Below are 25,522 nucleotides of genomic sequence, written 5' to 3'. Positions count from 1 at the left end.
CCTAAAGAGCTGATTGTCGCCATGGATTGGTCCGTGAAAAAATAATAAAATAATGATTAGGGGGAGTTTACCGTTGAGAGGGGCATAATACTTACCAGTATTTTTATAAATGACTGTACTACCTTAGCCTTCACTTCCACCTCTCAAAGGACTCAATCAGTCAATGACTGGACAGATGCCATCTGTCCTGGCCCTGTTTGCTGTTATCTTTTATGTGAGCAATGGAAGCACAGGACAGTAGACATCTGTGCCAGTGTCCTGTTTCCAATTGCATGTGTGGCCCCTGAGCAGCTACCATTCAATAATCCCTCAGCCTAGAGATCCATACCCATGCACCCTGAAACCTAGAGTTGCTCAGGAAGCCCTAGTCCTTTTCATTGACTAGTAACTTTGTTCTTTTGGCCCACTCAGCCCAATGACTGCCAGTTCCACCCAGTTAACCCAGCCCATCCAGGGGGCTGTTTTTCCCTGCCACTGTATTTGATGTTTGAGCAAAGTGCCAATTCAATGTCACCTGTCCTGGCCCTCTATTGTCCTAGGGCCTAGGGGCAGCGCGCCAAGGGGTAGTGCGCATGCGCTGCTTGCTCTGCTTGGCATGCTCTATTGGACTATGCTCTCGAAGCCGTGCCCACTCTCTGCCCATATTTGACATTGGCTTATTTCATTGCCCTTCATAAATGCTGGCTTCTGATTCGTACATAGGATTGTTAGTCCCTCCTTAGTACCACCTTGTCTTCATTTGTAACCCCCCACGAGGACTATCCTTTTTACTTCGTTTGTTACACGGTTTGCTTTATAAGTTGGTGAGCACTATTTTCTTAAATGCTCTTCCCCTATTCCAACCATGACATCGGAGCACCCGCCCATTTTTTTTTTATAGTAGTATCTTTTTATTCAAATTACAGCGCGGACTTTATAGTATATTTAATTATTTAATATACGGTACGGTCCGCATTCACTTTAGCAGCCACACTACAGAGCGTTTGAAATTACTTTTGTTTTGATTTTTTACTTTGGGTGAAAGCGCCATATGCGTTTTCACTAATGTTGGCCGCGCCCCTTTGTTTAGACACTGCTCACGGTAAACTGAATATGCGAGCAGTTTCTAAAAAAGGGGCGTGACCACCATTATAGTGGTCTCACATTTGCGAGAGTTTGAGCTCTTGGCATTAAAAACACAATGCCTTTTATATATGTGTTCCTTTTAAAAACCCATAAATAAAAGGCATTGTCATCTTCAATGCCAATAGCTTAAACGCTCGCAAATGCTAGACCTATTACATTGAAAATGCTTGTTGAAGGGTGGAGGAGGCCTCGGAGAACTTATAGTTGCTGTTACGTCCTGTGTGCAATTGCGAACAGGGCTTTGTAACACCCATCTGTGTCCTCCTGGGTGCAAAATGGTGCTGGCCAAGCATCACCAGGGGATCTCGCCTCCTAGTGATCCCAGGCTCGCTAAATGCTACCCTACCAAGTAAATCTCAGTTATCAGCGACTAATATCTAGATTGAAGAGTACCAATAATGAGGTGCAGAGATGCTGCGTCCAAGACTAGATGAACATATGGAAGCCGCCCGCTCTGTTTATTCATCATAGACCTTCAAGTGGAAGAAGTTCTGCATCAGGTGCCTTCGGAAATGGATGAACGCGAGAACATCCCAGAAAAGATTACACTCATGGTACTTATTTATTTGGCTAAATCTGACCTTCATTTTTCTTGTATGAAAGTACAGTTTGCTGCCATCACTGTTTTTAGGCAAAACCTTTTGCACCTTTTTTTTTACCACATTACAGTAGTTAATTGGTTATTGGGAAAGGCTTTCTCCTGATTAGAAAAGCTTCTGTTTTCTGTAGCCTAAAACGTGTCAATCCTAAATTGATGGGGCTCTCCATTTATGCTTATGCACTAGTCTGTAAGCATAAGTTCTACCAAACAGGTGATTAAGGGTCATATGTTATTCCACTGCCAAAAAGTATCTTTACATGATTATTCCTCTTTTTTCGTGAAAGTATTTTCTGACTTCCGTATTCATTAGACAATCTTCTTGCAACATTATTTCTGTTTCCTTTCTCTGAGGCAGAAAGGTTCAGTCATATACTACATGTGAAAAGTCCCTTGCTTTACTACAACGAAACAACAAAGTACATTAGGCAATCTAAGCTGCTAATTTTGTAGTGGTTCAAAAATGGTTGCCTTCCATAAGAAGGCTATAGTTAGATGGATAGTCTCTTGTGTAATTACTGGTTTGCAGCACCAGGTTCTAGTCTCTATGTTGAAAATGTCCCCATTTCTGACATTTACAGAACAGATACCTGGAGATCGTTCAGTAGTTTGCTAAACATTATACATTCTGACTTCAGGACAGATACCCTGGTGGGTAGGGTGTCTTTATGTATTTTGTATGCATTATCATATATTTCTACACTCTTTTATGACTTTGAACCCCACTTCCAAGGCAGAGTGTGCTATAGCTGGTTCTAAAGCATAGCAGATTGTGACTTTTCCTTTTATTGTTTTACCATCAAAAACTAACTGACACCAGCACTGCATGATTGGTAGGCTCCAACCTTCCGGAACTCTGAAAAGTACACTGTCAGGTGAACTATACACATAGCTGTGTGTTATGCTTGTCTAGAAGCTGCACTTTTCTGTATTTTTTAATTTTAAAAATGGATAAAAGCTGTGTTTTGTGCAAAATGTACTCTTGGTCTAATTAGGCTATTATTGTCTTTTTTCAAATGACAAATTAATCTATAGAAAGGGTTGTGGAGATTTTGCATATATGCAGAGAGATTCTAATATCTACGTACTCCAAGCGAATGGGAAACTTGTACTTCCCATCATGGGGACTTCCCAGCCCACCTTGCCAATAAATAATCAGAATCAAAGCAGCTAACAGCTGCCCACTGGCCCAGACACCGTTTTCAGTATCTCAGTGGAGCAGCTGTAATCTGTCATTGCCCTCTTTCTCTAAGTGTATGCCAGATGTGGGGCCCCTTGCTCGATATGCCACCAGATTCAAGCTTGCCGGGCTGATATGGGGTGATACCCCGAAACCGGTCCTAGGATGCTTGTTTCTAGTCCAGAGAGGACCTGGCCTGGTAGTTCGGGCTGGTCTGTTCCGATGGGGAGCAGGGTGAAGACTGATTTGCATATGGCTGGTTCCAAACTGAAATGGCATGGCGAGCAAAGTATCAATGGATTTAACCCAGATCTGTACCTGGGGATGAATGTTCGATTTGTTCAGCATTCCATCCAGCATCTGTTCTTTTTTTCAAATATTCTTCAGCCAAGGTCCATCTGGCTGCAGTCTCCAGATTGAGACAGACTGACAGTTTGACGTCTACCCTGTTTTTCCAAAGGATCATTAAACAATTCATGAAAGATCTCTTCAGAGCTTTTCTACCTCTTCAACATCCTCCAGTTCCGTGGGCGCTTAATACAGTCCTCAGTCAGCTGATGTTACCTCCTTTTGAGGCAATACCTAGAGTGGACTTTAAATTTGCTTCATGGAAGACAGCACTACTATTAGCTCTGACATCGGTAGGAGAGTGGGAGAGATTCAGGCATTCACCATCAGAGAACCCTTTCTGTGGTTTAGTTTAGGACAAAGTGATATTCAGAACCAAGCCTAAATTTCTAAGATGACTACTGAATTCCATTTGAATGAGCCTGTCGTTCTTAGATCCTTTTTTCCCAATCCATACTCACAATCAGAAAGAACATTGCATTCTTTAGATTTTCAAAGATGTCTCAAATTCAGTATACACAAGACAAAGGACATAAGCACATCAGACCAGCTGTTTTTATCATGCGCTCAACCGAGAAAAGGTCTAGTCCTGTCCAAACACGGGATAGCTTGTTGGCTCTCAGCCTGTATTGCTTTATGTCATGGCAAAGCAAAGTGTCCGCTTCGGTGAAGAGTGAGAACGCATTACACCAGGGTCATTGCTTTAACTGCAGCACTCTATACTGGGGTGCCCTTGAAATACATCTGCCGTACAGCCACCTGAAGGAGCAGGCATACGTTCACGAAGCATTACTGCCTAGACATGGATGCAGAGACTGACGCGGCAGTGGGACGAGCAGTCATGAGCCTACTTCCCGCTTTTTTCTGTTCTATAATTTGTACTGCTTGCTATTCTTATTCAAGCATAGGAATATATAAAAGATCCAATGTTGGAGAAGAAATCAGTTACTAACCTGTAACTCCTGTTCTCCAACATTGGTATCTTTTATATATTCATATGCGAACCTCCTTCCTCCCTGGTCAAAGGCTCATTGTATTCTGAGCTATGGTGGCCTCTAGGGGAAGTAGGAGAGCTTAAGCTTCCACCTCATTGGCTGAAGTTTAGGTTCTTTCAAATGAGGTGGATATGTTATTAAACATGCTATGTTGTTTAAGGCAAATGGCCATTTTACATTATATACTGTATGTGTTAGATTTCTATAGTGTATGCTACTATTTTAATATAACAGGGATTCCCAGAGTGATGACGGGGAATGATTCAAGCATGTAAATATATAAAAGATACCAATGCTGGAGAACTGGAATTACAGGTAAGTAACTAATTTCTTACAAAACGTCAAGAACCGTCACCATTGCAATTGGCTGGCTCTGTATCCCATTGAAATGTCATTTCAAGCTGTTTTTCTTTGCAAACATCTTCTGGATTTTCAGGCAACTCAGTTGAGACTTGTTTGCTCAGTGTCTAAACCCAGAAGGCAGGGCAAATCTTGCGATAAATCTGGTACCAAAAATTTAGATTTCTAGTTTGATACTTTTTTTTTAACATATTATGGCTACTTGTGGTACAGTATTGACATAACCGTCATTTCCAGAAGATCTGTGCACTGAAACATCTGGTGGGGCCCTTTCTTGCCCAATTTCTGATGAAGGAAAGGGCTTAATTTTCTATGATATTGCTGGTGTCCACTGTGTTTGCATGATCATTTGTGTTTGCAGTTGAAACAACCGAGATCTCAATGACTGGAGACTTTTTTTCTGCTTGACGATACTGCCAGATTACTCATCATAAGAGCAGTCAACTGCCTATCATCCTTTGTTCCAAATAATAAAATGCTTGATAATATTACCTAAATAAGACCATCTCCCCAGGGCCAGAGGGCAGGAAGGGCCTCTTGCGCAGTCCTAGGATAGACAAATTGTTCATCTCAGTGGTAGGCCAGATTGCAGAGATTCTTGAGAGTTGCCTAAGTGGGAAGACAACATTTCAGAATTATCAGAAACTCTTGTGCTCCAGGTGCTTAGAATGCATTTTTTTTTACACTTCATGTAAATTGACTGACTTTTACTGTTAGGGTATGTAATACCCTTTTGTTCCAATTTGAGGCATTTTTGTTAGTTCCGACGAAAACCTGCTCTTACTGGCCCTAAAATGGATAACTCTGTTGTGTGGCACATGTAAAATCATTCAGTTCGCTTAGTGCAACTATAAACAAGTACAAATACAAACCGATTTTAGATGTTGGGTTTTTGTTGAACTGCCTGAAGGCATTCATTTTATCAGTAAAGATTCTTTTTATATTAAATAATATTTGACGGCATTATCTGAGACTCTGGATGGTTCTACTCTATTTGTCTGCTGCATTTTACTTGCTTTGGTTATAAGATGGAGAATGTCCCCAACAGTGGTGGGTTGTTTCATGGAGCCAGTTATGGAAATGTCTGACTGGACCAGAGTTTTCTTATTCAGAGGTTGAGCTTTTGAAGAATTGAGTTCAATTTGCATATTTCGATATAGGGGCTACACACATGAATTATTTCGAATTAAATGCAGGTTAGTTAAATGGGGTGCCTCCTTTAGGGCTATTTCGAGTGTTGGAAATGTTATGAACTGTTTGCAGCAGAATAATCCCTGCCTTGTTGGGTCTCGCCTAGGCAGTGCATGCGCTGTCTTGTCGAGAGATGCTGTATACAGTATAGCGGGGGAAGCTCCGCCCACTTTCCGCCTTTTTTATTGGCCGAAATCATAAATGCTGCAATCTGATTGGTTTTTGGCAACTTAATCCTGCTTCCTGACGGCCATGTCGTCATTTTTCTCCTTCCATAGCTATCGGCCCCTTTACTTTTAAAACTCTTTTGTTCCCCTGCCTCCCCCCGTTCACTCTCGCAGTCCGTAAGTTCTCTGCCCACCCCCCCACCCACTCCCGTTCGTGCCTTCTTGAACGCCCGCACTTTTGTTTACAATGCAATAGGTCTCGCGTAAATACGAGTCCTATTTCATTTGCAAATGCTGGTCTTCTCTGATTGGCTTAGTGTATTTGCACTCTTTTTTGCCTGAACTGTCCAGACTCTCTCATGCGCACAATGTTTTACATCATACGCATGCGCGCCTAAAATGCCTCTGATAATATTCCCCACAAGCCTGATAAGCTGCGAGTCTGCTTCCTTTACCAACAAGCATGCTGACATTTGCAGTGAGGTGGTGCCCGGTGTGCATGCGTGCGTGAGGCAGCCGCCCGACCAGCCTGCCACATACTCAGAGACACCGGCCTCTTTTTAAGTTCAGGAAAAGTGAAGATTACCAGCTACAAAAATTTTAATGCCACTGCGCATGGCTGGCTATTTTCAGGCACGTTAGAAGCGGCGGATGGACAACTAGCTCTAGCTGCCAAGATGCAGTTAATAGTTATTTTCCCCAGTCACCGTATCTCGGGACAAAAAGGAGCGCAGCGAACTCTATTTGCACTTTTTCTAAACAAAAGGGATATGTTTAATTCGCTTTCCCTTGATACTCACGAAGTTGATCGTGTTTTTCTCCAGATTTATTGGTACTTGTGTGGGTGACTTTATGATGTGTGTTTCTTTTTGTGTTGAGTGTGTTTGGCGGTCTGCTCGCGTTGATGCGGTGTGTGTTGTGAGTAATGTGATACAGTGCAGGCGGGGGATTGATTTGCCTTTAGTGACAGCGTTTTTGAAGATTTAGAAACAGAGGAACGCCGAGTTCAAATAATTCGCCCAGGATCACAAAATGTGTTCGCATTGGGAAGCCTGGAGTCAGCCCCACTCGTCTGCTTCTTCAGGTTGCAGGTTTTCCTTGTGTGGGTCTTATCGTGTGTGTTCTTGTATTAATGTGGCGTTTGTGTGTCTTTTCATGTGGCTGTATTGTGTATGTGTTTGTGTGTGAAATATACACATCAATATGTTTTTTTACTGTGTGCGTGCTTTGTGTTTTTGTGCTTCTATATTGTGTGTGTGAGTGCCTGTGGAATGTTTGTATGTGAATATGTGGTGTGCATTTGCTTGTGTCATGAATTGTGTATATAACTTTCTTATGCACTTTGAATAGTGTGTAAAGGTGCATTTATTTTGCAGTTTTTGTGTGTGCAGTGTAGTGTGTCTAATTAATTCATAGATTATATCGCCAGCTCGCGTGAAGTCTTCAGTTCCATCAGAAGGGATATTTTGTGGAGAGCTTCTGTTTTGGCGCACTGATGTCCACCAAAGTGCCCCAGGCAGTGCCCGGACAGCCACGAATGCGGGCCGACCGACTGTCCCCGCAGGGGACCCTCATAAGAGGGCAGCCCCTTTAGTGCCACAAGATGGCACACTGGGCAGTCTAGTGTTTTTCAGAGACCCCTGAACGTCATTTCCGGCCGGTGGGGGGGTCGGGGAAAGGTATATTGTCCTCCCCCGCCCCCTGACGGCCTCTTTGTTCACTCGCCTGACGCCAACTCGGTCGTGTCCTCGGAGCTGCGGCATCCCCAGCGCGGTGAGTGCTTACACCCCACCCTCTCCTCCCTGCCCGGTCTCCCAGGTGCCGTGTATCCCTTGGGCAGGACGGCCCGGCGGCGGCCAGCGGGAAAGGGAGGTCAGGGCAGCTCTGGGCGTCGGGCTCGCCCCCCCTCCCCCGTGGCAAGGATGTGAGGCAAGGCCCATAGCCGGCGGCGTGGCTAGCATGGGTCTTTCTTCCGGGGCCCCTGCAGCGCCCCCATTGTGGGATGGGCCTCTCGGTGATCGTGATGGCATGAGCGGTGGGAGCCGGGGCGGGAGAGGCTGTCGGGTTTTCCCAGTGGGCGGGAGCTTCGGCGGTCTAGGTTTGGCACGGCGATCTAGGCTGCTGTTTTTGCTGCATATGATTCGGCAGCCTAACTGCTGGTCTGCCGCCTTGGTGCCGAGGTCCGGGGCGTGTGTCTCGAGTTTGCGTCCTCATCCGGTGACTTTCTTGGCATTTATCTTCTTCCCTGGCCTGAGTGTGCATGTATTCTTGTGCCTTGTGGCGCGCCTTCCTGTAAGTCGCGCTGGAGTGCGAACCCCCCCCCCCCCCCCCCGTGCGCCATTACCTGGGTGTCGAGTCGCGCTAGAATGCGACTACACCCGTGCACCAATACCTTGGTGTCGAGTCGAGTGATTGTGGGCCCACCCGTGCTCCAGTGCCTTGGGTTGAGTCGTGCTGGGATGCGGCCCCCCGCCCGCGCGCCGATCCCGTTGTGTCGAGTCGCGCAAAGAGGTGAGCACCCCCGCGCGCCATTACCTCGTGTTGAGGCGCACTTCAGTTCGGCCCCCGCGCTCCAGTACTCTCGAGTCGACGTAGTCTTTCTCTTTCGTGTCAGCCCTGACGTCTGGGTCGAACTTGTGGGCGGGCCTATTGTGCTCTGCACACCATGTCGGACCGCCTCCTCGGGTGCTCACGGGTGGGGATCTCTGGGTATTGAAGTCCGAGGCAGGGAGCTGGATCTTCATCAGGCTACACCCTTATTCCCCCCCTCCCCCTACCCCCCCCCCCCCACCGGGGCTTCGCTGGCAGTCATGCCCGGGTTCCGCTTGCCGCGCGTCTTGGAGGCAAGTGATTAGCTTTGTTTTGTGTTGAGCTGTGCTAGTGATTAGAACGCATGCGTTGCATGCTGGAGGCCGCAGGTTCGTTTCCCGATTTCACAGGCTTCGCCCATCATGTCTCTCTTCAGGCATGATGCGCAGCGGAGCGGGTTTGCTGTGTTGTGAAGCAACTCACTTTTGTGTTGTGGGGGGCAGCGTTTGTGTTCGAGGGCAATGTTCAGTTACGGTCGTAGGCCTGCTGGTGTCGCCTTTCGAGCCCTCGGCGCTTACAAAGGATTGTGTTTCTTTTCCGTTGTGCACGCTACCTTCCTCATGATAGCAGACACTCAGGGTCCGTTTTGGGAAGTTAAGCAGGGTCGGGCCTGGTTAGCATTTGGATGGGACGCCTGCAGAGGATCTACAGGATGCCGGAGACTTTTCCACGAGTTTAGGGCCGTTTTTTGCGAGCAAATGAAGATCTGATGCAGGCAGTGCATTGATCTTGGGGGTCCCCCCCCTTTATCACGATTTTTGCTATTTTAGCGCAATTCAACAAAATAAAAAAAAAAAAAGGATTTTTATATGTTATTTAGGAACGTTATGTCGTGTTTGTCAAGGGCAGTTCTGGGAAGGGGCTTACGCAGGGGGTGGGGCAGGGTTTTTACGCCCACCTAGCTTCGGGCGCGTCAAGCCCCAGGTCCACTCCCATTATCGCTCAATAAGTAAGTATAGGGGATTTGGGGGGCAAGAGCGTCTGGGGAAGCAGGGGGCTCGAGGTGTCCGCAATAAACAACCAAGCATGAGCATGTTGTGATCCCATACATGTATCTCCTCAGATCAGGGCCCTGTGTGGAGTCGAAGGTCGCCATGGATAGCCAGGCCTCAACCCCCCTTTTTCCGGAGAGGTCCCAGGTGGACGACACGATGCCGGGCAATTCGCAGGACGCACAGTGGGCCAATTTCTTTGAGATGGCCAAGAGCAAAGGCCTGGCCTGGGCCAATGGCATCCTGAACACTCCCGATCAGGAGAACTCTGGGATCGTCGGCGACTCTCCTCCTACGGAACAACAGACCGGTGCAGAGGCAGGCCCATCTAGGCCCAAGCGGGTCCGCAAACCCACGTCCAGGGATTTCCCGGCAGATCCGCTGCCACCACCCAGGAGCAGAGCAGTTCAGGCCCCCAAGGAGGTCGTTACAGCGCTGGGTGCGCCCACGCCCCCGGGGCCACTCACCCCGTTGGACAGTACCGCGGGCCAAGGTAACTACGCCACTAGGGATGAGCTTGCCAAACTCTTGCACACTATGAACAGTTTCATGACTCAGCTTCAAGCGGGTTCTGTGTCCACCCGCCCCGCACTTTTGTGCCCCAGTGGGGGCACTAAGGAAGGAGCCGCTTTAGCTGCGACAAGTGTATGGGCAGGAGGTGTGGGGGAGCCAGGGGGGCAAGTTAGACATACTCCGACAGTGGGCATTCCTCCTACACCTACCCCTGGGGTGCTTAGCACAGCGCCAACTCCCGTCTCGCTCCCCTCCATAGCGGCCAGCCCAAGTACTATGACAGTCAATACAAGGTCGGGGGCAACAGCTGTTTTGTCTTTTATCTCGCCCACTCCCTTGCCCACCTTGGTACTACATCCTACGACTTCTCTCACAGCTGCTCCCTTGCCCAACTTGGTACAGCAAGTAACGACTGCACCCCTGCTGTCTGGACGTTGTTCTCTAGCTTGGCAAGTGCCCCAGGCAGCCAAAGAAGGAATTTGAGGAAGGGATTTTGTGGACATTTTCACTCTGCTAATGCTGGGACAAGATTGGTTAGACGCCAGGGAAATGGGGGCGAAGGAGGATGACAAAAAAGTAAAATACCAGCCCTGGCCGGAGAAGAATATAGCTAACTGGCTAGAGGCTTTCTATATCCTAGCATCCATCACCATGGAGAAATTTCCAGAACAGAGACCAGGGTTAGTACAGTACTCCAGGACCATACATAACGAGGCTATGAGGTGGGGTGGCATTGGATGGCTGAACTATGAAAGGGAATTCAGGAGGAAGATGTCTCAGTGCCCGGAGATGGGGTGGGACCAAAAAGAGGTCCAGCTTTGGATGGATCATATGGGTTCCCGTTCACAGCAAAGTGTAGGCACCCAGGGAAATACACAGGGGGGACATTCGTATTCCAAGTGTTCATTTCAAACAAATGGAAGGGGCAAACAGTCATTTGGCGGGGCACGTAGGGGAGGGGGACAGAGGGGAGAGGTTTCAGGAGGTCCCCCCCGGGTACATGCCGCCTGTTTAACAATAGATCTTGCTCCTGGGGCAAGACCTGCAAGTTCCAGCATGCGTGTAGCACATGTGGCGGGCCCCACACAGTGGTTTCCTGCCATACCAAGCGGGACAAGCAGCCAGCCGACAAAGGCAGGCAAAACAATTGAGGCAGGAACACTACCGAGTTCAACATCTCTATGCCCCCCCTCCCCCCTCCCCACTTGTCTTCTCCCCGCAGTCAGTCCAACCTCCCTCGGACTCTTCTTCAAAAGCCCTTCCCAACCTGGCTAACATCACGCCTCTTCTTAGACGATACCCCAACACAACAGATAGCCGCACAGTGCTTTTGGGGTTCCATGAAGGTTTTAAAATCCCCTACGTGGGCCCCCTGGGCAGGAGAGAGGCCGACAACCTCAGGTCTGCGAGAGAGCATCCGGAGGTAGTCAGGGCAAAGGTAGAGAAGGAGAGGATTTTGGGCAGGGTGGCGGGTCCATTTCTGCAACCCCCGCTTGACAACTTTGTAGTCTCTCCCCTGGGGGTGGTGCCCTAGAAGGACCCAGGGGCTTTTAGACTCATTCACCACCTCTCTTACCCAGAAGGGGCATCAGTCAACCATGGGCTACAGGAGGGCACCTGCTCTGTGTCTTGTTGTACTCTGGACGTGGCATTGGACCTAGTCAGGAGGGCAGGCAGAGGGGCCTGGTTAGCAAAAGCGGACATTGAATCTGCGTTTCGCTTGCTACCGGTCCACCCGAGCAGCCATCACCTGCTGGGCTTCAGGCTGGACGGCAGGTACTTTTTTGACAGATGCATGCCCATGGGCTGCGCGGTGTCATGTGCCTATTTTGAGGCGTTCAGTTGCTTCCTGCAATGGGCCCTTCAGGATACCTACGGGGTAGCAGGGGGGACTCATTATCTAGATGACTTCCTGTTCATAGGGAGTGAGGGCACGCAGGACTGCAAGCAAGCCCTTGAGGATTTTGAACAGCTGGCCAGGCACTTGGGGGTCCCCCTTGCACCGGGTAAAATGGTGGGTCCAGCCCAAGTCTTAACCTTTTTGAGGATAGAGCTAGACACCATCTCGGGTGAATCCAGATTACCGACAGACAAGGTACGCGACCTCGCACAACACATTCAGTCTGTGGTTGCGCAGGGCAAGGCCACTCTAGAATGCATTCAAGGGCTCTTAGGGAAACTGGCAGAAGGTTGGCCAGGGCCACACCCAGGGTCTTAAAAAAGCACCACATGGTCAAGCTAAGTAAAGGCATTAGACTTGACCTGGCCATGTGGGCGGATTTCTTGGCCAACTTTAACGGTTCAGTAATTTGGAGGGCCCCCTGGGCAGGCAGCCCTGACCTATCCTTACACACAGATGCATCAGGCAGGGAAGGATTCGGAGCCATTCTAGACAGGGAATGGTGTGCTGAGAAATGGCCCAGTGCCTGGCACAGGAAAAGGATCACGTCCAACATCACAGTGCTGGAGTTATTCCCCATTGTGGTGGCTTTCCATTTATGGCCAACAATTCTGTCGGCCAAAAGGGTCCTTTTCTGGTCTGACAATCTAGCAGTAGTGCAGGCCATCAATTCACAGTCAGCGAGTTGTCCCTTGGTTCTGTGCCTCTTGAGGGAGTTGGTGCAGGCTTGTCTTTACAACAATGTTGAATGCAGGGCGCGACACATTCAGGGTGTGCAGAACACAGCGGCTGATGCACTCTCTCGTTTTCAGTGGCACCGGTTCTGGGAGGCATGGCCGAGAGCGAGAGAGGAGTGGACACCTTTCCCAGCACACCTGTGGTTCCTGTTGAAGTGGCGAGACGTATGAGGGGCCTGAGCGAGTTATCCTTAGTGCCGGGGACTAACAAGAGATATAAATCCTGTGTGAATAAATTCTGCTCAGTGACGGGCCCATGGGATGGGGCAATCTATCTTTAGCAACCAGAGTGCAGTCCTTCATATTGTGGGCTAAAGACAATGGGAAGAGCCATTCCTGGATAGCGGGCTACCTTGCAGCAATCAGCCACCACGCTAGACTCAAGGAGGAGTCAGACCCAACAAGCTCTTTTGTAGCGGCATTAAAAGGGTGGGCCAGGAGTGAACCTAAGGCACCGGATAGCAGGTCCTCTATAGACTTCGAGATACTCCAGGGGATGCTAGATTGGATGCACGAGGCCACTCACTCAAAGTTTGAGGCAGCATTGTTTGCTGCCGCGTTCAGCCTGGCTTTCTTTGGGGCGCTTCGCATTAGTGAGTTGGTGGCCAGAGCGAAGAATGATGAGTCTGGGGTGGCTCTGAATTGGCAGGATGTGGTTCTCGCTGGGAATTCCCTCAAAGTAACCCTACAAAGGTCAAAGACGGATCAGAGCGGCAAGGGCAGGGTTTTCTGGCTGCACAGTTTGGGGGACGGGAGGTATTGCCCAGTTAGCCTGCTCTCCGCCTACGCGGCCCTGCGTCCGGCAGCAGACGCTTATCTTTTCATACACGCAGACAGCTCGCCCCTTACTAAGTACCAGGTGGAACACATCATGCATGCGTGTCTGGCGCTATCTGGTAACAAGGACCCTAGCAAGCGTTTCTGCAGCCACTCCTTCCGCACTGGGGCAGCAACTACAGCATTTAAGGAAGGCTTGCCAGCAGAGGGTATCAAACAAGTGGGGCGCTGGCAATCCCACTGTTTCAAAAGATACATACGTCCATGAGCCCACAAACTTTATGTGCATTCTCTGCAGCCCGGTCATGGCGTGTGATGGGGGCATTGTGTTTTAAGTTACTGTTTACATTTATGTATGGCCATGTGCCACGTTATTTGGTTTGCCTGCAGGAACCGGTTTCCCGGGTACAGGCGGGAGTGTGGTGTTAGTGTAATTTACATGTTTCATTATGGCGTGCTGTGTTGGTAATAAACGTTTTTCAAACATCACATTTCTTTATTTACCAGGAACAAAGGTCTGGGTGATTGGCCATTCTGGCGTCAGCAGATTGGCACAGTGGGCTGCGAGCAAAAAGTGGAAGCATGGCTTTTCAAACACCGAGATAACTTGGCTGGGTTACCAGGGAATGCGATGGAATGGGTTGTTGGACAAACTGCAGCAGAGACTGGGGGGAGTTCCGAGTCCACCAAACGTGCTGGTCATTCACCTGGGGGGTAACGACCTGATGGCGCTAGGCAAGAGGACATTGCTTCAAGATATGAAAGCCACTCTTTGCCAATCAAGCAATAAGTTAGGGACATGTGAACTGTGGTGGTCAGAGATCACCTCACGGCTCCTGTGGCAGGGAGCGCGATCGGGGGAAGCAATGGAGGCTGCGCGCAGGAGAGTCAATTGCGCGATGCGTAAATTCACAGAACAAATGGGGTTCGGATTCATAAGGCATGGTTTGCTTCATGTGAATGTGTGATAGGGTGTTTCGAGGACGATGGCGAACATCTCTCCAGAATAGGCATGGACTTGTTCCTCCTTGACCTAGGGGAGGCCCTAGAAATAGCGGGATGCAAATAGGAGCACCGGCCTTGGTGGGGGGGCCCTGGCTGTGACGGTCGTCACACCCAGGGCTGTGGCGGAGTTACATAGCGATCCAGAGGTGGAAAGGTACTCGGGTACCCTCTTCTGGAGCTCAAAGGGTGCTGAGGCCCAATATCCCTAGGAAGTCTGTGCGGTGGACCCTGGGGTGCGACAGCGCCCCATCTGTCCTACGGGCGGTTGGAAACCTGTACAACCGGGGGTTGTTTGAACGCTCCACCCCTCGTAGGGGGGGGGGGGGGGCGTGAGTTATATGGTGGAACAAGATTTCACCGGAAGGGGGAGGGGCTATCCCCTCACCACAACCGCTAAGCACCGATTGGCTAAGACCATGGTGCAAGTTGGCCCAACAGGTGGTAGGCCGCGAGGGGCGGCTTGCCTTTGGATCGCCTGTAAGATAACCCACCATGTTGGCATATTTGGTATGCTAATAAACCTGCAGCAATTTTCTCCACCAAAAGTTGTCTTGTCTGCTTATTTATGCTACCCGTATGTTGCTGCAAGAGGGCTGGTGAGTGTGGCCGATATTGGCACTATGCCCACGCCATGTCTGGTAAGTCCTGGTCAAGGAAGACTCCAAGCAAGACTTGTTGAGGCAACTTACAGCGCCCCCTGTCTCTGTTGTGTGGGTCACAGGCAACGAATAGAAAGCCAGGACGCAAAAACGGCAGAACGGGACAACCGCATATGTCTGTCTTACGCAACTAGTTTGCTTTATATATGTTAGTATTTTGTTTAATAAAAATGGTATTAATTAATTCATTATTTTTAACGTTTCTAATGTATTTCAATGTTGCCCTCCCACACAATCACAGCGTTTCCCTTCCTACTTTCTGCCATCGCTGCTTCCGCCCAGCTAAATGCTGTGTTGTAACCCTCCGAACGCTCAGAACATATGCAAGGGTGAGGAATGTCCAATAAAATATTACAAATTTACAATGATGAACGAACTTCCTAGAGGGGTCTGAGAATGAACGTATTAGTTCTGAAAGTGTCTTTGGAAGAGAAGAGATTTGAGGTCAGCTTTGAAGATCCGGGTAGAGGAGGTGGCACGGAGCAATGGAGGAAGCGAGTTCCAGATTCTCACCGTATTACCTGAGAAGGATTGAGCCATCGATCTTTCCCTTTTGAAGGAGTGGGGGCTCAAGCAGAAACTTTTCCGCATTCCAAGAATGTACACATCAGCCGAACATAATGAGTGCAGCCATTAAAACGCATGTTTCAGGTGTTGCAAAGGAAAGGTAGCGCACAGTTAAGTACGTTGATAAGGCGACCGCAACAAAATGTACACTTTGGGTTGCATGAGCTGAGAGGCATGCTTACAGTAAGAGTCCTGGCGTAGGGCAGCAGGCAGGATTTCTAAACCTCTTTACCTTAATTTCTTTAACTTGTCTTATAGTCAGTAGCTCCTCTGTGGGACGGTGTCATTAGTGCACTCAAGGGCTGTTGGTTAGTTTTTAAAATGGTGTGTTTTAAGTGCTCAGAACAATACGTCGTCCTCTCTCTTTCCACTGGCCCTACAGCCCACCCCATGTCATGCTTCTTTTAAAAGCATTTAGGCAGCTGCCACTACATGCGTTTAGTCATGTACATACATAGACTGCCAGGCTCACGCATGTACCATACATACAAGGCAGCAGACCGCACAAGTTAGGCTTCACAAAAAACACAGGGGAGTGGAAAGGGATTCTCTTAAGAAATATTCGAGGACCCTTCTTTGCAGGAACAGTAAGAGAATTGGCAAGTTGATATAAACAGGGTGTCAGTGGGACTGAAAGGGTGCAATCTCTACAAAAGGTTTGCTACTGTGTGCTATCTGTGGCGGTGTCCGCTGTATAAAGATTTTAATGCAATGGGCACTTTGTTCAATTTAAAACGCCTGTCAACCATGCAATCAGCTGCCTGCTCTAAGCTGTTAACAATGCTGAAAACAGACTGGGGCGACGAGAAAGAAATATTGCAATTGGATTATTTGGGGCAGAACAGCACAAAGGAGAAAATGGTGAGTGTGCAGCACAGACGTGATGGTGTCCTGCAGCTATAGATTTATATCTTTCGTTTGTATGCCAATTGTTAGGAATTCATTGCAAAATAGATTGGCAGCTGAGGGGATTGATAGATTTATGGAGGTGCTTTTACAACAGCATTAAATCTCGTCTACTAGAACATGGAATGTGCGTGTTGCTGCTGTGCAAATGCCTACCCAGTACTTTTTTACCTGTACTGGACAAACGGTAACTAACATGTTTTGTGTGTAGGACTTACTATCAGATTAGTTGCTGTGTTATACACTTTTATCATCTGTGGATAGATAAAAGGCTGAATCAACCACTCCACAATGCAACATGTGATTTGCAAAATATACGCTATGTATCAGCAACATAAATGACAAATATGCAAAAAACATCACATGAAATGCACGTGCTGCTTATACACCTGTTATAGTATCAAGTAGAGTTCAGTAAAATACCGGAATTGCTTTCTGCTTAGGGACTTTCTTTTTTTAATTTTTCTCGTAACTGCCCCTATTGAACTTTCTTGATAGAAAACGACCAGCAGAGGTCAGTAAAATACCGGAATCACCTTAGCATTCTCTAGATTCCAGTCCATAGAAATTGTCTTCCACACGCACCCGTAGACAATAATATTTTTTTAAATCTTGTATTTTCTGTGATATGACCACCGAAGGCCCTGATTTTATATTAAAAACAGAGCTTTGGACTAAACCATTTCCCGCTGAAAGGCAGTATTTATCTCCATGTGTTCCCTTACCTGGCTTGTCACGCAGTTTGGTGCTTACTTTCTCTCCATGTTAAAGAACAGTAGATGTTTCAGCACCCAGGTTAATGTACTGCATAGCTAAATACATATAAGGTCCCAAAGGCGAGATCGATTTAATGCAAATGCTTGTTTTAATGTACGTATTGTCTACCTTTATTGGTTTCCAGTTCTGTTTCTGGTTTATTCAAGCCTCTAGTAGATATCATAGATACTGCTACATGACTGGTATGAGAAGAGTTCAGCGGAGTTCTAAATTTATCTGCAAACTAATAGTGAATAAAAGGTTTTTTGGGGGTGGGGGGGGAGTTTGGTGGTCGGTGCACGGAGACCCCAGACATCTAGTTTTCTGTTACGTCATTTCATATTTTATAAATATATTCGCATTTGTTGCAAACCAGAAACAACGGTAGGCAAATCTGTATCGACATATCACTGTGTTCCACGCAATTGAGTCCAGTGCACTCTTTCCCTAGTACCAGCTGTTGAATGGTACTACTGCAAGGCAGATAAATATAAGAAAAACAAATGAGATGGTGCACCCAAGAAGGAAGTCAAAACATTCTGATTTTATTTGTCTTCTTTATTTTTCGTCTTTTAATCCATATTCATAAAAACAGCCTTTAGCAAATGAATTTTGTTCATGAAATGAACTTCTTTAGGGCTTTTGATCCAACATATCACATGTCACTATAGGGATGTAAAACAGTAATAATCTTGTCATTTGCTCTCAGTAAAGTGCAGGTTCAATTTCTCAATGTATTTGTCCCATAATGTTTCATAGGAACACCATCATCCACATATAACGTGTCAATTGTACCCTCTGTTCACACCAAAATGTGTGTCTTACAACTGTAACAGGTGTTATATATCCCAGCTGGCAAGGAAACATTTCCAGGTTACAATTGACCCCGTTATATGTGGATGATGGTGTCACTATGAAATATTATGGGACAAATATATTGAGAAATTGAACATGGATACTTTTTTATATTCTGTATGTATTCTACATATAATTACTCCTTTTTTAAAGTGCTTCTCATAAGTTCATCTTGGTCATCCAACAATACATTTTGCAAGACTCTACTGCAGCACTTCTAAATGTGTAGTATTTCCAAGAACTAATTGTGTGTTTTTTCATCTCCTCCTTAATCATTTATGTATGAGCGTTGTTACTAGGGCTGTAACTTCAGCCAGAATAAAAGGTCCGGGGAAAGTAGCCATGTAGGGTTTGTCTGAACTTTACCCTCCTTTCATAGAATATCAAACCTCGGTCTTTATACAAGTTGACATCTTAATTTAAGGGGTCTGAAATATTGAAAAAAAATAAACGTCTGACCCTAACATAATTCATTATTTTCAAAGAATAACGGTCTCTTACACTTAAACAATATTATAACTGTAATTTACATAGAAATACACTGATATCTATGTTTTGACTGTCCAACTGGACTTAATCATTTTAATGTAAACAATTAGGTAGAACAACATGTAAGCCGACGCCTTGCACCTTGACACAACCTTACTCTTTAACAATTGTGCTGTGGTGCCATAGTGTATGTTTGTTGGTCTAACTACTGAATTATGCTATAGGCCTCAATACTTCCAGTTGGACAGTCAAAAAATAGATATCAGTGTATTTCTATGTAAATTACAGTAATAATATTGTTTAAGTGTAAGGGACCGTTGTTTATTGAAAATAATTGCTTGACCATTAATTGGGTTCCCTTGATGTTGTAAAACAACACCTAAGATAATTAATGGCAGTCCTCCCTATCATAGTAACCCCATAGAATAAAAATTGTTCAGGTATACTATGACGGTTTTTAAATTCACTCACTCCTTTTTAGGTCTCGCGAGCCAAAGGCTCGAAGAGACATTTTATATCTGGGCTTTACAAAGTGCTGCCGTGGCCTAAAGCTACAGTGCACGTGAACGTGCACGCGCGCAGCGCCATGTGTCTTTCCTCCGTAGGGATCGTGATCACTTTCACTTTCGCGGGCTCCTCTGTTGCTGGTATTCCCCCCTCCCTTCTCGCCCAGCCCTTCTTGTTTCTTCTTCTCATTTTCACGGACGCATGGGAAGGCTCTCTTTACAGCACAGCTGCTCTCCCTGCTTTTCCATGTTGAGTGTGAGTGAAAACAGGGCTGTAAATGTTGCACTGTCATGATTTATTAATCGTGCACCTTTTATCTGCTCAGCACCGTGCCCCACAGCTGGTCATCGGCACTCAATGAGAAGCCTCAAGCACAGCTCTTGATGGTGCCTCCTCCAGGTCTGGCCTTCGCAGCCTACTTGTGGAATTCACATCCCGCCGAAGCCCCGCCTCCCGGCTCTTCCAGCGGGCTGCTTCATGTAAACAACCCTCTGCTCTATTTACAATCACTTGACTGGACGGGACTCGTGCCAGGATCCGTCGTGAAAATAACAGTGCACAACACAGTAAAACCAACAGTCAGGGATTGGCAATTCAAAGAAACGCACAATGTCACAGATGGCACTTACGGCACTGCAAGGACTCCGGTATGTGAAGCCTCGAGCACACCTGGCCCGTCCACCCGATCTGGGCATAGCAGCGTAGTAATGGAATTTGCGATCTGCTGAAGTACCGCCTACCGGCTCCTCATGCTGGCTGCTTCACTGAAACAACCCTTTGCTATATTTACAATCACTTGTTTATTTAAATGGCTGCCAAGGGTAACCGAAGATGCCGATCTTTGGGGGTGATTGAGAGGACCCTGTACCATTTACTGCTTGTGCTAAAGGCCAGCCTTCAGTCCCTTTCTCGTGGGGCCTCCGTCTGTGTTCTTTCTTTCCTGTCTGAGCCAACACTTTTCGTGTTCACACTCACATCGATATGTCCTGTCATGATTAATACCCGCAGCTCATCTTTCCGGCAAATTGAGGCAACAGTAGCTGCTTCCAATTGGATGTAGGATTGTGGTTTTATTCTCCAGAGAGCAACACCACGTCGGGTTTGAGCTCGTAGGATGCGCAGGTTGCTGCTGTTTGTACTTATAAGTAACAGGTTCAAGGCTCTCTTTGCCTTTTGGTTCTTTTTTTACTACATTTTCGGTGTGTGTTATTTACATGAGTAGACGCCCTAGATGGCTGTTAGAGACAGCGATCTGACATGTGGCTGACTCTGCTGCAGTTTTTGAACATTCAAGGGCACCGACCTGACACGATGGAGTCTTCCATAGGTCTCGTGGCTTTCAGAGACACCAGCAGCAGCAAGGCCAGTCTGCTTCACCCTGGGAGCAAATAAAAGCCACGCCCAAATAAAGCAGGAACAACACCAGAATGTGTTGCCTATTTTTCATAGTTCTACTTAAATCGACTAACCAACCTACAGTTATGGCCGAACTGAGAACACAAATTACCCTAGCCCATTTGGGCCCTTGGGGGAAGGGGTCAGGCAAGGATGCAGGTGTGAAGAATATTGCTTAACTAAACCGGCCCCTAACACTACTGCTTTTGTTACAGGGGCCGATAGAGCAGCACTGCCGCAAAACCGGCACCCAGTAACAAAACAGGGCCCCGTGGCTTCAAACCACCATTCCAGCCTCCCGGGGAAACCCCCGATGCCCGCTACGGCCTGTCTGGTCCTGCCGAGATATTTTAGCTGTCCGCTCATCCCCATCTCCAGAGGGTCTGACACTGCGAAAGTCTCTTCCTGGGTATGGCAAAAGGGGCATTGCTGGCCCGGAAATGGGACACAGCACTGTGGCAGTAGATTGGAGGTTAGTGCCCCTTCTTCTTCTGTCTGTTGGAAACGCGCTGGCACTAGTACCTGCACTGCAGGCTGAGGCCTCAAACTTAAGCTTTCTGTCCCTTGAGCGTGCCTTAAAGCAACAGTGATGACTTGTTTCCAGGGAAGTCCCCTTTGCACACACTGAAACATGCCTGCTCTCTTTTAATATTTATATATCGAAAATTAACCAAGTGGACTAATGTATCTGTTCGATACCTGGCGCCGGCAGCAGATTAGCCCAGCACCATGTGACTCTGGGCAATAGCTTGCTTAATCTTCCCGACGGCCCACAGCGCCTAGAGACCCTTAAGGGTGAGTGTTTGCGCTTTACAAATGTGGATATTATTATATTATCTGTTGCCAAAATAGATTTAACATCAGCAGTATAGAATGTACAAAGATAAGTGGCAGTAGCCCCTCCAATTTAGAGCTGACAGACTTTTTCAAAGTGTAATGTTACAAATGAGTGTTAAATGTAGTTTTCATTCAAGGGGTAATAATAAAAGTTGAGTACGTTCAGGTTTTCTAGTACTTTCATTATGTTGGCTGGCATGCCTGTGCACTCACATTTGCTTCCTTCCTTGGAAGACTGTTAGAAGCTTCTCAACAAACGAGCTTTATTGCATCATTAATACAACCGGTGTCCAACCACTCTTATCTAAACGGAACGCAAACCCTCCCCTGCTGTGTTCAGAGAAAGAAGGCACAGAAACACTTTTATAGAGATTGCAATCTGTGCCAGAGCAGGAACTCAGGAGCAGTTCAGTGGGTTTATGTGAAAATGATTGTGTGAATGCTGATCAGAATTAAACAATGTAAGGCCTATCCTGGTGAACATTGCTGAATGCATCAACATAAAATTATAATATCGGCATACTCTCTAGTGCTTAATTCTGCTATAGCTCACCGCGCTCATAAGAAGTGTGCTCCTTTGTGATTAACGTTTTTTACTCAAACTATTTCAATTTTTGGATAAAATTACACTTCAAAAATATAACAGGAGGTCTAGTATGATTTATTTTTTCCTCTGCTCGCCTGGATACCATATGGCATACTTGGATGTGGATAACACCCAATACCACACAATTTAACACCACACAATTCACCAAAACATAAATCAACACCACCCTATATATTTACACTCCACATAATACCATTTCGGTCGGTCTCAGGGCTTGAAAGGCAGGATTCCTTTTCATGGTCTGACCTCTCACTGGAGATTGACAGTGAGGTATCACTCACCATGTGGTTATACACATATCTTAACAAGCATTTGCAATGCAATAGGTCTCGCATTTACGAGAGTCTTGTAGATGCGACACCTATTGCATTGTAAATGATTGTTTATAAAATGCTGATGCGATTAACTTTAATTTCGACCGTGCTCCTTTCTTTAGACGAGCCATGTCTAAAGAATGGGGCGTGGCTGCTGTTAAAGTGAAAGTGGGGTATGGGGCGCTTTTACAAAAAAAGCATTTGTTTGTCGAGTTGACAACAAATGTTTTTTTTAAATAAAAGCGCCCCATGCCGCGCTTTCACTTTAATGGAGACAATGCCCCTTTCCTTAGACTTGGCTCATTTAAGGAAAGGGATGCAGCCACCATTAAAGTGTAAGAGTGGCATGGGGCAATTTAAACAAGCATTTGCAATGCAATAGGTCTCGCAGTTATACGAGTTTGAGCTATTGGCATTATAAATGACTGTGCCTTTTATTTATGTTTTAAAAAAAACAAACTGAAATAAAAAGCATTGTCATTTACAATGCCAATAGCTCAAACTCCTATAAATGCGAGACCTATTGCATTGCAAATGCTTGTTTTGTTTGGGCCCCCACTTAGTTTAGAAGTGCATCCCTGTCTCCAGGTGTATGCCCGCCCTCTATCAAACGCGGTTTTTAGAGGGCGAGGACTGGCAGATGATGAAGAATGACACCTGGTGGTGTGTGATGCCAGTCCGTCAATTTTTGTGATTTGCCCCCACTAAATTGGGCATCTCTTAGACACAACTAGGGACGGTCCTTTCTGTGGTTCACAGTCCTCCCTATCTCTCTGTCTTGGCATATGTTGTCTTTACCAAACTAAATCTGAGATAAAGGGCTTGGAAAATTAGGGTTTATGCACTCTGCAGTGTCATAGAGCACAGTTGGAGATTTAGTCCCAAATGATGCATAGAGGTCACTAATGCTTTGGATGAAACTTAATACAGTAGTTTGAATACTCACCTTTGGCAGAAAAATGTGAGTCTACAGAAGATGCAGACTCTGAAGAACCATTGTTACAGGTTTATAATCTATTTATTTTGTGCGCAGTATATAATTGATCTTTTATTTGTGGAGTACAATTTGTGTTTCCTTTCAATGTATTGGTTCTTTTCCATGTTAAATCAGATAGAAGAAGAGTTTGAGGTTCATCGGCTCAATCCAGGCCGAAGTCATCACCGTCATGTAAGGACAGTCCGTGAAGTTCGTACAGTTGTCACTCGAGTGATCACCGATGTGTACTATGTGAATGGAGAAGAGGTGGAGCGGAAAGTGGTTGAGGTAATGCGTCCATCATTTGTACGGGTGTGTGATGCCATTAAATCTTTCTTTAGTGTACTATTAAGTACTTTTATTAGCAGAATGGAGTCCTTCACTATTCACCTGTCAACTATGTAACGGTAATAGTGTTATTACCAGGAAGAGAAACACTGTGGTACTATTTGGTTTGCAGATTTTAGGTGGAATTAGTCCGGCTCTGTTGACCAAAGACTGTGATGTTCTTTTCCCAGTGGATTCAGAGACGCACCTCCACTCCTGTAAGGGACCAATTCTCGCCTATGTATCAGACTAAGGGACAAATTCTCGCCTGTGTATCTGATTGGACACTAAGGGGTTCCCCTTTAACTCCTTCCACAGAGTGGGTTACCAAAGGATACAAAACAGCATGGGTCAGAAGAGGGGTCTAAAGTAGAGAGGAACAAGAACCAAGGGAGCTCTCACAATGGAGGCAGGGGAGTGAGGCTTGAACTGATTAAAAACAAGAGCAAAGTATAAATATTTAAGCATTCAAAGGAGTAAAGGAGCAGATCTGGTTAACAGAAGCATTCTTAGCAAGTCTTATCTCGTACTGAGGAATTTCCTTTTGACTCTGATTTTCGGTTGTAATTACCCTAATTACTAATTGGTTTACTGATACAGATGTCTAACCATAGATTCCTCATCTTAAAATATTCCCCAGGCTTCACACTGGATCTGGAAAATCTTGACCAGTACCTCTGCTCACTGGTAGATGGTGTCAGCGCATACGCCGTCCACATTGGAAGAGACATGCACTGTGCCTATGAAGGCACCATCTCGGTGTGGTGACATAAGTTCCTTTCTTTCTGCCCCAACAGCCTGAATGCAGAGAGCTACCTCCATCGTTTTTTGACCACCTTTTCAACCTTTTTGTTGACTCTTTTTGAGCTATTGTTCCCAGTGTGCTACGGACATGTCTCCCAACCAACCTACAGGTTTCAAGTCTTGTGGGTAATGTCACAGTGTTCTGTTTTTGCTCCCCACTTGGTTTGGCTTTGGTGTCTAGGTTTGGACCACGACTCTTAAGGCCTGCGCCAGTCAATGCAACCAAAGGTGATCCGAAAGTGATTTTTAAAGCCCCTAGCGGTGTTGCACAAGAAGGCTCCACGTCATTCCCTATCTAGAGGGAGATCTCAGGCCGAGTCACAGAGTCAGTCTTGTGATAGGGCGTCTTCCAAATCGAAGTTATTGTCATTTAAGTCGCGTAATTCCAAGAAGCACAGAAATAAGTCTACGGGCTTCTTCAACATCCCTCTCTCGTCTTTGTGCATCTAGGCTCCACTCTCGCCCTGTGGACCCAGAAGCCTGATCTGATCTGCACTACCCTGAATTCCCTGGAGTTAGATCATCTCCTGCCCAACATAGGGAGTTCCATCAGGCCATGCACTCCATCTTTGGGCCAACGACTCCCTCTGGCGCGCTTTCGGGCCCCATGGAGAAGAGAGATGCCCCAGTTGGGATACCGCTGGCGAGCTCAATCCTGACGCCAGATAAAACCTCTAGATCTGCTTCTGTATCCTGACTAACTCCGGCGCAGAGACCTATGCCGGAGCATGTCCTCCCAAAGCGCCGGCACCACCCGATGATGTGGAACCCATTCTTCTGTCTCACTCCGAGACTGTGCTGCCTCAGCGCCATTTAACGTCAACTCCGACGCTGACCACACCATGTCAACAATCTGATTTGGACATGCTGCCCTTGTCTTTTGATGGACCCCGCACAGATTTGAATTTTGGGCTTCCAGTTCCATGACCCATCTGGTGAACTGGCCCACTTCTACCATGAGGATAACTAGTATGAGTAGTTGGGTCTCAGCTCCGGGACCTGCTATGAAGGAAGTTGTGTCCTTCTCAATGATGGTGAGTTGGGCA

General features: G+C 46.7%; 1 protein-coding gene across 10 annotated transcripts in view; it reads left to right on the top strand.

The window, feature by feature from the left end:
• Window positions 1-25,522, top strand: part of TP53BP1 (tumor protein p53 binding protein 1) — a 956,094-nt gene that overhangs the window by 524,558 nt on the left and 406,014 nt on the right. For all 10 annotated transcript variants that reach the window (XM_085644315.1, XM_085644316.1, XM_085644314.1 and 7 more), the window contains one exon: window positions 23,481-23,633. In XM_085644315.1, coding sequence (XP_085500441.1) covers window positions 23,481-23,633 — 153 coding nt within the window. The remainder of the gene's footprint in view (window positions 1-23,480; window positions 23,634-25,522) is intronic.

Source organism: Triturus cristatus, chromosome 3_1, assembly GCF_964204655.1.
Source record: "Triturus cristatus chromosome 3_1, aTriCri1.1, whole genome shotgun sequence".
Classification (NCBI taxonomy): Eukaryota; Metazoa; Chordata; class Amphibia; order Caudata; family Salamandridae; genus Triturus; species Triturus cristatus.
This window is presented reverse-complemented; position numbering and strand designations above follow the sequence as displayed.